This window comes from Gossypium hirsutum, chromosome A05, assembly GCF_007990345.1.
Source record: "Gossypium hirsutum isolate 1008001.06 chromosome A05, Gossypium_hirsutum_v2.1, whole genome shotgun sequence".
NCBI lineage: Eukaryota > Viridiplantae > Streptophyta > Magnoliopsida > Malvales > Malvaceae > Gossypium > Gossypium hirsutum.
The window spans coordinates 15,618,702-15,634,140 of NC_053428.1; the positions used below are offsets into that span (position 1 = coordinate 15,618,702).

The 15,439-nt window shown below is 28.4% G+C and overlaps 1 protein-coding gene and 1 long non-coding RNA gene across 3 annotated transcripts; both read right to left on the reverse strand.

Moving 5' to 3' along the window:
* Positions 1-215: 215 nt before the first annotated feature.
* LOC107941730 (syntaxin-61) lies at positions 216-2,327 on the reverse strand. Of its 2 annotated transcripts, XR_001695691.2 has the most exons (8): positions 2,263-2,327; positions 2,002-2,115; positions 1,729-1,842; positions 1,372-1,553; positions 1,181-1,271; positions 975-1,040; positions 505-792; positions 216-415 (listed from the first exon to the last, which is right to left on the reverse strand). XR_001695691.2 is itself a non-coding variant. In XM_016875321.2 (7 exons), exons 1-7 carry the CDS (start codon positions 2,314-2,316, stop codon positions 682-684), a joined length of 732 nt encoding a protein of 243 aa, XP_016730810.1. In that variant the 5' UTR covers positions 2,317-2,327; the 3' UTR covers positions 423-681. The 2 variants fall into 2 exon arrangements, 1 of the variants encoding a protein (XP_016730810.1); XM_016875321.2 differs by lacking the exon at positions 216-415 and having other exon boundaries at positions 423-792.
* Positions 2,328-5,080: 2,753 nt separating this feature from the next.
* On the reverse strand, positions 5,081-7,167 carry LOC107941720 (uncharacterized). Its single transcript, XR_001695690.2, has 2 exons — positions 6,554-7,167; positions 5,081-5,685 (listed from the first exon to the last, which is right to left on the reverse strand). It is a non-coding gene; the product is annotated as an uncharacterized lncRNA (long non-coding RNA).
* Between the last annotated feature and the right edge of the window lie 8,272 nt (positions 7,168-15,439).

Below are 15,439 nucleotides of genomic sequence, written 5' to 3' on the forward strand. Positions count from 1 at the left end.
TGTATTATTGGCTTAAGTGACATTTCAACTATATTCTTTTAGTATTTGAATTATATTTTTATCTTATTTTATCCTCAAATATATCACTTTTCAGCTTAGGATAAACTAAGACGCATATGATAATTAATAATGAAAAAAATAAATATAACCCTTTTCGGGATACTTGGAAGCATTGAAGTTTCAATCTTCCACATCCCCCTCGATAAAAACATAATAAAGGAAATATATATATACACCACATTAACCACAATTAATAATACAACCCAACCGAACTGTCGCACGAATACAGGGGTTGCTGTATCTATCTTCTACCTCCGAGAGGATTGAACAAGTTCTCAAAAATTGCAAACATAGTGCACAGATAATGGTTCGAACTCGACGCATACCATAATTGCGAATCAGAAACCGTTAAGCTCTAGCCATAGACAAAATACAAAAAATCATAACATTGCAAAAGAGAATTAAACAATTAGAAGTATACATATACATATATCCCTGTCTTACATAATCCTAAATCAAGTTCAGCAATTTCACAAGCACATAAGAAAAATGCTTTCTTCATTCAGCATGTTCCGATCATCGTTTATTCAACACTTTGATATCACACCAACCAACTCCTCTATGTTCCGCAGCTCCGATGGTTATATCCAAATATCAGACTTGTGTACAACAATCAGAAGACTAAGTTAGGAAGACCAGAATGAATAGAATAATGAACAAAACTAGCAAAAATAATATCATCATAATCTGGCCCTTAGCACTTGCCTTCTTCATAACCATAGCCACTTTTTTCTGCAATGGAGAAAAACATGAATTCTCAAAACAAAGTAATCATTCAAGACAAGCTATTATGTAATTAATGGGCAGCAAACTCAGCTCAAGTTAAAAAGTAAGCACAAAAGGCCAAACAATTCACTCTCAGATTGCAGATAGTATTGTTTTGCATCTACGAAACTGCCATTAAAGGGAATTACCTGAACAAAATCCAGTCGGTTTGTTGTACTGTCCATTTCAGTACCCAAGTCATCTATTATTTTCTCCTGAAACACCAAAGTATTAGCATACGGAATCGTAGATATTGATCCTACACTGAAATTGAACAGAACATATTAAATAATTCATGCATGACTAAGTAAAGATTAAAAAGAGAAAGTACCATAGACAGTATACCGTTACACACCTGTGCAAGAAGTTCTTCATGTATTGTAAGGCCAACACCTCCAATTCTCTCAACACTTGCACTAAGTTCATCCAACTCCTCATCCTGCTCCCTAGAACCACCAATTAATAAGCAACCGAAAACTATTAAAATTGGATGACGGAGTATGTTAGTGAAACAAACTCAAGGCAGTGTAGTCAAGGACACTCTACTTTATGAGAAGCATTTGTCTATCTGATTCTGATGCGATAAAGTCATCATTATCTTCTGCACTATACTGATATGATCTGTCCGATTGATGCGAAATTGGCAGTTTCATTAATTCACGGCGCATTGCACTTGCGGAATTACCATTTTCTTTTCGGGCTACTACAGATTTCTTCACATCTCCTACCTAATTCAACAAAACAATCCTTAAAAAGGGTCCATGACATTAAGACTAAGAATCACAATAAGTTACAATTATATTAACAGGACAATGCCTGCAATGCCCCAATCAGCAAATAAACATTATTAATATATCTCCAGTCCTTAATTAAAAAAATGTAGCAACTATAAAGACAATATACCTGAGTACAAGCAGTGATGGTCCATCTTCTCCGGCTTTCAAGTTCTCTATTATCAATGCCATACCAAGAAGGATCTCTTGCTGCCACATCTATTGTTTTGTTCAACTCATCTACCTTCCTATCAAGAAATGTATCTTTTTCAGCAGTAGAAAATTGGATTAAAATTGTTCAATTAACCCAACAAAGATGAAGTAAGACACAGCATCACAACATAGTCTTTTCCCCCATCTCAAGGATCCAGTTCAATTAAGGAGGAATACTTAATTTGAGTACCTGCCATTCGATGCTCTCACAATTAGCAAGTAGCTCTTTCGTGAGATGTACTTGTTCTCCAGTGTCGGGGAGAATTCTTTCCCATTGATGAAAACTTGATTGCAACTTATCAATCTATACCAACAAAAAAAAAAAAGAAACACCCAAAACGTCATCTAAGTGAAAATCCTAAACAAAGAAGATCAAGCAATCACTCTCTCTCTCTCTCTCTCTCTCTCTCTCTCTAACAGGGTTCAAAAAATAAATGAAGACCCAACTTACAGATTCTTGAATCTCTTCTTTGACGATGTAGAATGGATCTTGAGCTTTAGACATCTTAGAAGTAACTTATATCACGTAAACATGCAAGGAACAATTCTTTAGCAATAATTCAGATTAAACAAAAAGAAGCATAAAGTTGTAACATGGTTTCTCACCTCTGCCGCCAATCTGAGGAAAACCAAGTGGTGAAGATCAGTGGCTTTCCGCAGTTCGGAAGGATCGGGAAAGAGGGGGGAGCGTTCAGTTCTCTGAAATGATGTGAAATCCCAAAAACAGAGTGCAATGGATTGATAATCATAGACATGTCGTGTTTTAGTTTAAACTTGAGGGCTGTCCGAGGCCCTCTATCCTTATCCAACATTTGAGGCCTCAGGCCTAGCGTTAAACAATTGGTCATTGCGGTTTTGTTATTTTTACCTCTTTCGCTTTGGGGCTTAAATAAAGGTTAACAATCTTTGATTAAGGGGAATAGCCTAATGCAAATTTCAAAATTAGACCTGGCTTGCACATTATCCAATTTTCAAAGGATAGCTAAAGGTTTGGTAGTATTTTCTAATCACAATTAGTTGATTTGACTTGTTAATGAATGAAGAAATAGTTGAAATTTCTGCATCTATAATTTAGCTTTATCACTAAGCAAAGTTAAACTATTCAATAAATCAACTCCCAACTAATTTAATTATTGCAAAAATGAGATATCAGTACGTAATATTATTATTCATCCACCCAATAGAAATACCAGGAAAAGATTAAGCGCAAATTATCATTAACCGGATCCTGGGCTCAAATAGGCCCGTGTTCTTAGTTATTTTGTTGCATTCGCAAAATTGGAAATTAAAGCAGTGCATTTTTAGGAAATAGAATCATTCCAAATTGCATTAATATATGCTTAAGTGCTTCTTTTAAAAGGTAACAACCTTTCATGATAAAAAGATTATTTAATGGACATAATTTTCGACTTTCAATTCACCAAATGGACACAATTATTCAGATTTGAAAAGATATCTGACAAACCCAACCATTACTCAAATCAATATTATTAAGATTATGATTTTTTTTTAAGAAAAATATTATGATTATTAAATAAATAATATTTTTATACACATAAAAAAATTATATTAGACTATTTATTTAAATATCTTCTATTTATTATATATTATATATAATAAATATAAAGTTTATGAGCTATCTATTGGTTAAAAGTATCACCGAGACATTTGTACTAAAAGTTAAAATGTATTTTATCATTTCCACTCAGAAAATAGATAAATTAGTTCATGTATATTAGATCAAAGATAAATTAATTATTTTATTAAAATTTTTATTCATTTTTACTGTTAAAAACTGATTGTATGTTGACATGGGGTACATGTGGTATGCTATGTGTGACTGTTTATTTATTTCGTCAACCACAATAGTTTTTAACTGTAGAAATAAATAAATTTTTAATAGAAAAAATCAGTTTACTCTTTAATTTAACATACACAAACTAATTTACTTTTTTTTATGAAAAAAATAAAATTAAAATTTTTATTATATCCATAAATAAGTCACAAAGTCACATGTTAGAACCATAACATGAAATTTGCAGTGTACTTTAAATCTAGGCTTAATATCTCTTTAGCCCATGTAGTATAACTAAATTATCATTTTAGTAATTGTACTATTTTTTTATTAGTTTTGCCCTGTACTTTCAATTTGTATTCCCCCATTACCTACTAGATATTTGTCGATAAAAGAATTTAAATCAGCCAATAACACATTGACACGTGTTAATTAAAGTTTAAATTTTTTTAATAATATCAAAAAATTTTAAAAATCATTCAAAAATCTAAAACAATCTAAAAAAAATCTTATAACTTAGATATTTATTAAATAAATTAAAAAAATCATAATCTATTTTTAAAAAATTATAAAAAATATTTTTCAAATTATAAGTATGTGAAACTTAAAAAATAATTAAAATAGTTTAAATTTTTTCATAAAATGTTTAAAAAAAACTCGTTTGTTTGGAATTCTAGGGTTTTTAGAAAATTTTAAATAATTTTATGATATGTTTTGAAAATTTTAGAGATTTGTTTTTGCATTTTTAAATCAAATATTTTATATTTTTAAGGAAATTTGAGTTTTTTAATAAAATAATATCACAAAATTCTTTAAAAATTGGCTCGGTGAAATAGATGTATTTAAATAATAATTTAAAATGTATAAAAAGTTTTTTCCTCTAACTTGAGAAAAAATAATTAATTAAATGTTATGTGTATGTATAAAATTAGAATGTTAAAAAAAAATCATGCTCTCATAACTCAAGTTAAATAATTCTCAAAGTGTTCAAAGAAAATCTTTAGACATTCTTTTATTGGGTGATCTCTAACCCTTTTAAAGAATTTTATGATTTTTTAACTATAAAAAATTCATAATTCCTTTAAAATATAAAAAACCCAAAAATATCATAAAATTATTTAAAAATTTCATAAATTTTTAAGATTTTCTAAAAAATATAAAATTCCAAACAAATGATTTTTTATAAAAAAAATTATGATTTTCTTTTAATTTTTATTTTTAGATTTCTCATCCTTATCATTTTAAAAATGTTTTTTTTATAATTTCCAAAAATAAATTATGATAATTTTCTAAAATTTAAGATTATTTGGTGGGTTCCTATATTTTTATGATATTTTTGGATTGTTAATAATTTTTTAAAAAAAATTGATATATTTTTAATATCTAAGTTTTTTTTACTTTCTTTAACACGTGGCAACGTATCGTTGGTTGATTTAATTTTTTTAACAGAAAATATATAGATGGGCAACGGGTATACGAAATAAAGTACAAGGGCTAAACTGATAACCAAAATAGAATACAGAGGCCAAACTGATAAAAAATAGTATGCGTACTAAAGTAAGAATTTAGCTATAGTGCAGGGACCAGAAGAGATATTAAGCCTTAAATTTATTTTTGAAGGCATCCATATGATACAGCACCAATTTGGGTAAAGTATCGTCTTGTGCACCCATCCTGGGTAAAAACTGCCCGTCAGGGCCCCTTCCTCTCACCCAAGTCTTGGCCGTTGCTTTTTGATTCTCTGACAGACAGACAGAGACTTCAAATGTAGTTTATGTTGTTCTTTAGATATACGATGGACAGTATAGACAGCTTCCGATCAGGCGAAGACCAGTCTAGTTTCTCTTGCCAAGTTTCATATGGGTCCTACAGTTAATAATCTTAGCCACGTCTCCCGTCAAACGTCTTGGGACAAGAGAAGTAAGAGACCAAACGGTGTTGAGGTTGAGAGGTCTTGGTTATTCTGGCGACCGACAACAGCAAGCACCGTCTCACACTTTGAAGCACTCGTACATACTTATACTCTTTTAAGACTGGGCACAATGATCTGAAGGGCAGAGCCAAATGACCCAAAATTTCCTAAAAGAAAGTGCAGCAGGTCACGCGAGAGAGGAATAGGATTTACTGTTGCTATAAAGCCATAAAAGAATGGCCAAGGATTTAAAATTCAAAGCGCATAGGTAGCCATCGATTGAGTTTTCTCAACGGGATTAATGCTCAATGAACAATAAACTAGAACACAGGTAAAATCAAGAAACAATAAAAAGAAGATTGAACTTACATTGAAATCACTTGACTGAATTACTTTCACAAATTATCCGCTGATGGATATTTACTACACGTGACTACTATAGAGAGTTGTGATATAGACATATAGCTAAGCTGAGCTAGCTAGGTTAGCATACTGCTAAACTTAAACCTCGTTAGCACTATTGTTATTACAATAATAAAAAATATACAAATTTGAGTGTAATTAAATTGTATTATTTTTAATTTAAAAATATAGATAATAAGAATTATATAAAAGAAAAAACTTCAAAACCATAATGATAACTCTTTGCTGCAATTTCAAAATTGCATTCTTATCTTGCAAAAAAACAAATCGATGATGACTCTGGCTTTACAGCACCATTAGATCAAAGTGTCGTCATAAAAAAAAACACTTTTATTATATATATTTATTACAAAAGAAAATTATTTGATATATGTGAATAGATTTTTTTTTAGATTTTACGAGTGTGAAAATTTAACAAATATATTATAGGATATAATAAAAAATTAAAAATAATTATATAAAAAAATGTGACATTTGTTATATCTTTGACTCACTTGTGAAGTTTAAAATTTTTCATTAATAATGTATCTAATAAATATTTTATTATAAATTTAATTGAATCAAATACATTTTTAAAAAAAATAAAAGAGAGAGAGTTGGATTTATACTAACCTGCCCAAACTTGAACAGCTATAATGAAAAATCAAGTGGGGAGATAGCTATTTGAGGGACATGGGGTTGTTTTATAAGATAAGGTTGATGGGATTGTAAGGCAAGGCAGGCAAGACAGCAAAGAATCTTGTTCGGGGGCAAAAGCAAAACAAAGGCAGGCAGTGGAAGATCGGTACTGAGGTAGGGACATATAGATTGGGGTAAGAGATTGCTCAACTGAAAAAAGTGTACACTCCGTAATCAAGAGAGACATAGTCTATGGATGATACATTGCAGCTTCTTCATCTCTGTATTTTTAGGATTTATCCTTATTTGGTCCTGGTCCTGCTTCATCTTATTATCTTCCGGAAAAAAACTGTGCAACGTAAATAATTCTACAATTCCTTACCCATACAAACGCACACATATATGCCATAAGTAAAGGTACAAGATTGAAAAGAAAAAAAGCTAATGGTAACAGTAGTTTGTCCTAATGAGTTGAAGACAAGTGGTAATGGGTAAGGACTAAGGAGTGTTGGTATCCTAAAAAGATAAAAACAATAATGGTGGGGAGAAGACTGAAGAGGTTTCAAGTAAAATATATATACAACACTGATATGAAACGATTATGACTGTCTTCCACCTTTAAACCTTTTGTTTTTTCTTTTTCATTCATCCGATGTGATATATATGATTATTATTGGGTAAACTACAAAGAGTTGCGTGTGAATTAATCTGGGTAATGAAATCCATGTCATAATCAAGAAAGCTTGATACGTTTTGTCTGCAACATGACAACATCGCTTTTTCGGTTTCCTTTTTACGTGTTACCCATGTTTTAATTTGCCTCCTTAACCCATAATATATCTTTTTAATTTCTTTTCGCTTACCATAAAAATTCATCAAAATAAATACTTCAACCTGAGTAAAGATGGTATAAAACAAAATTGCATCCCTTTCTAAGTATTATTTTTTTATTATATATTATTGATATATAATTTTAATAAATTTTTAAACTTAAACCTAGAACTTTGAATTCTAAATTTTAAACTCTAAATATTAAACTCGAAATTTTAACCCTAAACCCTAAATTAAAATATTAAATTTAAGATTTAAGATTTAAAGTTCAATGTTCAAGATTCAATATTCAAGTGATCGAGTTTACGTGGGATTCTAAGTTTGAGATTTGATTTAAAAAAATTACTAAAATTATGTATTAATAAAATAAAAAATTTATTAAAATATAATTAAATAATTGAAAATGAATACAGGATAACGTGACACTCTAATTTCATACAATTTTTTATCTTTGAACAAATAATAATTTTATTGTGCTAATAATTTATATTATATAAAATAGGATAAGACTCTTGAGGACGTAATTAATTACATTTTTTTTATTCTTTCTCATTTGTTTGAAAATGTTGCAATTATGCCAAAAACAATAGGAAGGAAATATTACTATTATTCAACAAATGAAAATAGGAAAAAATGATATTATTATATTTTCAAATTTCCAATCTAGGAAATATTATACATATATAGAAATTACACTTCAATTTAGAGACTATAAAACATATTATTTGCATGCTTTATTAGATACTGGAGCTACCACAAGTAGTTGTAGAGAAAATGCCATTCCTGTAGAAAAATGGGAATTGATGAAAAACCCAATCAGAGCTATAGGAATTGATGGTAAAGAAACCATAATTCAATTTAAAGCTAGAAACATACCAATTTACATAAATAATGTAAGATTTGTAATTCCTAAAATATTGTGTTTTCCTGAAATGCATGGAGACATATTATTAGGAAATAATTTTATATATCATCATCTACCGTTTTCTATAGATAGAAATTTAGTAATATTATCAACAGAAAAAACTTCTGTAGAAATACCTTTAATAGAAAACCATAAATTTGTATGTGAAAAAGGATTTAGACCAATAAGAAAAGAACAAATTAAACAACTAGAAACAAATCATTGGTTGTTTAAAATTCTAGAAAATAATTTTAGTGAAGAACCATTAAAATTATGGGAAAATAGTCCAAGATATTGTGAAATAAAATTAAAGAATCCTAATAAAATAATTAGAATCAAACCTATGATCTATACTAAACAAGATATAGATGAATTTGATATACAAATCAAAGAATTATTGGAAAAAGGATTAATAGAAAAAACTAATAGTCCACACTCAAGTCCAGCCTTTATGGTAAGAAATCATGCTGAAATAAAAAGAGGAAAAGCTAGGATGATAATTAATTATAAAAGACTAAACCAAAACACTATTTTTGATGGATATTTTATTCCACGAAAAGATGTTTTGATTAATCAAGCTAAACATGCAAAATACTTCAGTAAATTCGATTGTAAATCAGGATTTTGGCAAATAATGCTAACTGATGAATCTAAACCATTAACAGCCTTTAGTGCACCTAATGGTCATTATCAATGGAGAGTAATGCCATTTGGGTTATGTAATGCACCTCAAATCTTCCAAAGATGGATGGATTCTATATTTAATAAATATAAAAAAATGTGTGTAGTTTATATAGATGATATATTAATATTTTCAGAAACACTGGAAAAACATAGAAAACATTTAAATATTATCTCTCAATAATTCATAAAACATGGAATTATTTTAAGCCCTAAGAAAATAGAATTAGAAAAAACAGAAATAGAATTTTTAGGTTTAAATCTATCTGCTGATGGTCTTAAACTACAAGATCATATTATAGTAAAAATAAAAGAATTTTCAGAAGAAATTAAAAACCAAAAACAACTTCAACAATTTTTAGGAATAGTTAATTATGAAAGAAACTTCTTTCCTAACTTATCTCAAAAAATAGGTGATTTATATGAAAAACTAAAAAAGGATAAAACTTTTAGCTGGTCTAAAGAAGACTCAGAAATTATTAAAAATATAAAATCAGAAATAAATTATACCCCAAAAGTCTATTTACCAAAACAAGGTGATAGATTAATTTTAGAAACCGATGCATCAGAAAAATATTGGGGATGTATTTTAAAAGCTAAAACAGCAAAAAACGAAGAACTAATATGTGGATATAGTTCTGGAAAATTTAAGTCAAATGAAGTTAATTATGCTATATATGAAAAAGAATTATTAGCTATTAAAAAGGCAATAAAAACCTTTCTCATATATTTAGCATCTGAAAAATTTATTATAAAAACTGACAACCAGGCAGTCAAACAATTTCTGACTAATAATAGTCTAGAAAGTGTACCAAGAAGAATTAGATGGTACAATGATTTATGTAGTTTCAATTTTGAAGTTTTATATGTCAAAGGTACTAATAATATTATTGCTGATTATTTTAGCAGGCCTTATGGAAAGAGGTAAAAAACCTCTAGAACAAGTCGGGGAATGGACTACTGTCCATAAAAAACCCAACAAAAGGAAAGTAGATAAATCCTAATCAAGGATTTACTCCCAATCAAGGATTGACCCCCAATCAGGGATTTACTCCTATATTAACAAGATTCTATCCTAATCAAGGATATTATGCTCCTTATCAAATGGTAAGACAACCAACTGGATCTCCTTCATCATATGCATCAAGAATGGTAAACGAATACCCTTCAAAAAGAATAATTCAATCCCCTTGGTCTCAAGATCCGAATTCAGCATATCAAGCCAGTTATTCTGAAGTTATAAAAGGAGCAGAAAATTTGTTGAAACAACAACAAATTCCAAAAATAAAAGATTTTTATAATCCAAGATTACCAAGTGAAATTTATAAATATATTAATGAAATATGGAAAACCCATATTTTAGAACAAATGGCAAATTTTAGACGAGCTCTTACAAAGTTTTCACAATTTCTAGTTGAAAAAGCAACCAAATAAAATGAAGCACATGAATTATTATTAAAAGCTATTTTATACAGAGATTGGCAAGAACTCGAAATAGAATATACAAATATCAATGAGATAAATAATCTTATTGATATATTTCAATACTTTATTCATAAAGGAACAAATAGTCCCATTATGAATGAAATGTTTAGAATATGTTTATATAATAAAGCTAGGAAAATGCTACCAGCAGAAATTTTTGAAAAAATCAATAAAATTATCTGCAACCAGCAGACTCAATATAAAAAAGTCTTTTCTAAATACTTTTTACAATCATATGTTTATCTAAATGATATAGGGGAAGAAATTCCTACTATAAAATTCAGATTAGATCATGAATCATTTGGTATAAACAGTATTGAATAGGGTTTCGTTAGAGAAATTGTAGTACAAAACTTTTCTTTTCACTTATTAAAAGATTTTCCTGCTGTTATAAAAGCTATATTGTCACTTTTAGTATATCAAGATGATTTTTATTACTATTTTTATATCCAAATAAGTAGTCTTATTGGAATTGCTGAAAAAGAGCGATTCTATCAACCATATCAAATATGGATTATTCAACGAATGTTTGATAGTCCTTATTTATCAGCAGCCAAAGAAAATAAAAAACACTTGACCAAAACCATTGACAAGTGTTACAATAATCCAAAATATTTTCAAATCCAAGCCGGAATTGATTTAATGTCAACGGCTCGACATGTACTTCAAGATCAAACATACAAACTATCTATCGATGGAAGAAGAATAGTAGCTGATAAAAACAGCATGATTCAAAAATCAAGAGATGAAGAATTCATACAACTGCTAAAGAAAATAGCAGATATGGAAATAGACGATTTCCCTTCAAAAATAATTGAAGAAATCAAGAACACGTGGGAAACTTGGAATTCACCAATACTATCACCAGAATCTTTACACCTGGATGAAATAGAAACATGGAACCTGGACAACATCCAAGAAGGATAAAGACAAAACAAAGACCACGTGGAAAGTCAATAAGACTTTCAAGTTGATTTTCAAGATTGGCGGTAAACAAAAATTCAAGGCATCCATGTACGATCAAAGATATGACAAAGACAACTGACAACATACGTGGAGGCAACAATAAATTCATCCTTATCAGAAACACTGTGCGAGATTGAAGAAAAATCAAATAGAGTTTAGTAATTTTACTATAAATAGCAATGTAAAGAGCCTAAAGAGGGCATCAAAAAATAGTTTAGAATCTATATGCATAATATGATTGCAGGTTTTATCTTTATATAAACAATCTGTCTCTTCCATGTTACTTATCTTTGGTACCTAAAACCGTCTGTTATATTATTTTGTCTTAACACACAAAGGCCTATCATCTCTCACCTAGACTTAAAAGGCAAAAGTTAGACAAAATAACAGATATATGGGTTTCAAGATAAATAACCACGAAATTAACTGGATTGTAAATTAAAAATAAGAACTTACAATGAGTATTATGATATGAATTTCTCCAAGAACCGTAACTCCGGGGGGCTCTGATACCACTTTGTTTATGTTTAGATAAATATGTGTTTGAGTGCGGAAGAAGGATATTTTATTAAAAGAAAAGGAAAGATTTTTACAAGGAAAGGTTGTTTACAGAGAGAATACTGAAAGTAAAAGGAAAGATTTCTAAACTATTTTTTTCGATGCCCTCTTTAGGCTCTTTACATTTCTATTTATAGTAAAATTTCTAAACTCTTTGTTTTTTTCAATCCCGCACAGTGTTTCTGATAAGGATGAATTTATTGAAAGAAAAAGAAAGACAGCTTCTGTTTACGAGAAAAGATTCAACATCGAAATGATTTTTACATGAGGCGTACGACAAAATGAATTACAAACACCTTTGCTTTCCTTCTCCTTAATTTTTGGTAATTTCACATTTTCTTTCTTTTTTTTTAAATACTTTGCAGTGGTTTATATAAAAAAATATTTTATCCACATTTTTATTTAATTATAATATAAAATTATGTTTCTTCCATATTGTTTTTTTGGTGGACTTTACAAAACAAATTGCATGACAATAATTGTAACATAATAATATACAAAATTTAGTGTCGTAATTTAAATAAAATCCTAAATGCATTAACTCAATTTAAATAGATAATAAAATCGCATAAGATGCCATTAAACTCAAGCAAAAACACGTAAAGACATCTTTGATGGTGATTTTTTTATTAAAAAAAAGGATGCTTTATATATTAGTAGGCCCGGAATAGTATTCCCTTTTTCTTTTACTTTTGGTCTAATTTCAACAAAGTGGAAGTACATTATCAATCTCAATGTGAATCTAAGAACGACTTTGCGGTACCCCCTTTGTTGTCTCAGATGACAATTATTAAATTTGGGGAAATCAATGGACAAGTAATTATTTTGATGTTTCTTACGTCTTAAAGTAATGACTAGTACCTAACTTATCAGATGCCATAAAAATTAACAAATTGTCTTAAAACACGGTCAAAAAGACATCATTATAACTTATAGGATTGGTTAAGATAAGATTTAGGTTAAAAGAATGATCCTCGTGGTTTAGCACAACATTATGATAGTATCAAGCATAATCAGATTTTTATTTTTTAATCTTTGGGGTTCCTTTTTATCGTATGGTGCACGTGAGACCGAGCACCATCATTTCTTTCCTTAACCCCCACACCCATATATGACTGCTAAAAGGCTTTGCTTTTGGATTTGGTCTCTTTCCATTCTTGCCATTTTTTCAAAACTAATTTTCAGATACCATGTTTAGGAAAGAAAAAAAGAAACCCTGCCACATTCAAAGACGAAAGAAAAGTACATTTTTTTACTAATTACATATACTGATAGCTAGGAGTGATAATTATATACAGATAACTTTTTAAAGAATAGTCGGTAATTTCTTTTTTTTTTTCTTCAATAATCAGGAAAGTTACAAGAAGGAAGAGAGTTGATGAAGTGGTGAGACACTCCAATTACTGAGGTGTTGTTGATGTAACGTTTCAATCTACAACTTCACATTTGAGCAAAAAGAGAGAAAAAAATTTAATATAGTAGATGAGAGCATCAAGTTGCCAAACAACTCCACAACTAGGGTATTGATTAGGCCAAAATTTTAAGGTTGAACTACCTCCAGTTGTCAATCCCAACTCATTTAATTTAGATTAAGCCCTAATGTTGGATGCTTATACAAATATTATAAAATTATAGTAAGAAAAACCACTATTCGTCTTTTCCAAGGAAACAATGCCTTCAAAACGAGGCAGAAAATAGCAATGCCTAACTAAGTCCATATTTTATGGAAGAAGGATGTTTTAGGTTTCCCAACAGAGCAACTGCCTCACATTTTCACTCCGCTCCAAAAATACCCAATTTCATAAATATATTTTATTTGGGGCACTCCCCTTTTTTCATTACACCTTCCTCCTAAATCATCACATGTTTTGCCTACTGAAAGGTGCTTATAGGATATTAATGTTTATAATTTTTTTGTTATTTTTTTTAGTTAAATTTGGTTCTCATTTTTTTTGAAAATTTAAATTTAATTATCAAATTTTTAAAAGGTGTCAATTTTTTAAACACAAATATTAACTAAAACATTAAATGTTTAAATATAGTAGTCTGTATACTAATTTACATATACTTCATGCTATCTTTTATGAATTTTTTAACTTTTTTTTATAAATTTTAATTTTTTTAGTTTTAAATTATTTTTTAACATGGCATATAAGATATTTATGTTAAAATTTTAATCTTTTAAAGAGCATTTACCTTAAAAATATATTTTAATTCATTTTGTAATACTAATGATCAATTTTAGCTAAAAAATAAAAAATAATCTAATTAATAAAAATATAAATATTAAAAACTAAATTTATAGTTACGTGAAAATTGGAATTTCTAAATTACTGAACGGGTCATCAATTAAATGTTGGCGCCTTAATTACTAAAATTTAATGTTTTATATATATTTTAAGTGTAGTTAGCAGTAAAATAAGAGAGAATATTTAAGCCTCGCCAAATTTTAATTGAAGAACTAATGAATTCAAAATAAATATTACAAATTAATTAACAATATATATGGTAAAATATTATTTTATATGGTAAAATATATTTTACGATAAAAATATTGTATACATAAAATATATAGTAACATATTAAAGGAATATTATTATAATTTTCTAATCAATTTGATGACTCGATTGAGAGTGATATCAACTTAATTAAGAACTTAAATAGTAATATAAATAATTAAACAGAAATACCATTAATGATATTTTCTAGATTTTTTATATACTATAACATGTTGAAGCAATTTATTAGCATTTGATAATCACTATATTACTAATTATTATAATTAGGCACGATGACTTATTTTAGTCTTTAATTTTATAAAAAAATTAATTTAGTCTTTCATTTAATTTTTTCATCTTTTTTAGTATTTAAATTTGCATTGTTTGCCAAGTTAGTCCAAAAATGAATGAAAAAGTTAATGTTTGTTAACTTTGCTAGTGCCGCATATACGTGAATGTTACACTAGCAATTAATTTTAAAATTTTAAAATTCAAAAAGAAAATTAAGAAACTATAAAACTTATAATTTTTTTTAATATTTTAATTTAAAAAATAATTAATTGCTAACGTAGCATATACTATCATTTGGATGTCACATCAACAAAGTTAATAGATATTAATTTTGTCAATCATTTTAGGATGATATGACAAACACTACAAGTTTAAAGGTTAAAATAATCGAATAATTATATAGAAGATTAAAATGATTATTTGTATGGAGGACTAAATAAGTGATTGTACCTTATATTATTAATTTTGACGATTTAAATGGTGTTGTAAAAATAATTAATGGAAGATTATATTAAAAAGGTGTTTAGCGCCTGGTTTATCAAAAGTAGAGTGAGCGCTCTAATCAACAGCCAGTATAATAACGAGACAATCTTAGTGCGGTTGGTGGGACTGACGTAAAAGATTAAAGTGAAGACAAAAGGGAAATATATAAACATGTTATGTTAT

What these genes read in the sequence shown, in the direction of transcription:
- LOC107941730 (XM_016875321.2), bottom strand. Translation starts at nt 2,316, where the DNA reads ATGTCTAAAGCTCAAGATCCATTCTACATCGTCAAAGAAGAGATTCAA. An exon ending in AAGAAGAGATTCAAGAATCT is followed by an intron (nt 2,116 to 2,262) that starts GTAAGTTGGGTC and finishes TTGTTGGTATAG; the next exon opens with ATTGATAAGTTGCAATCAAG. An exon ending in ATGAAGAACTTCTTGCACAG is followed by an intron (nt 1,041 to 1,180) that starts GTGTGTAACGGT and finishes TTGGTGTTTCAG; the next exon opens with GAGAAAATAATAGATGACTT.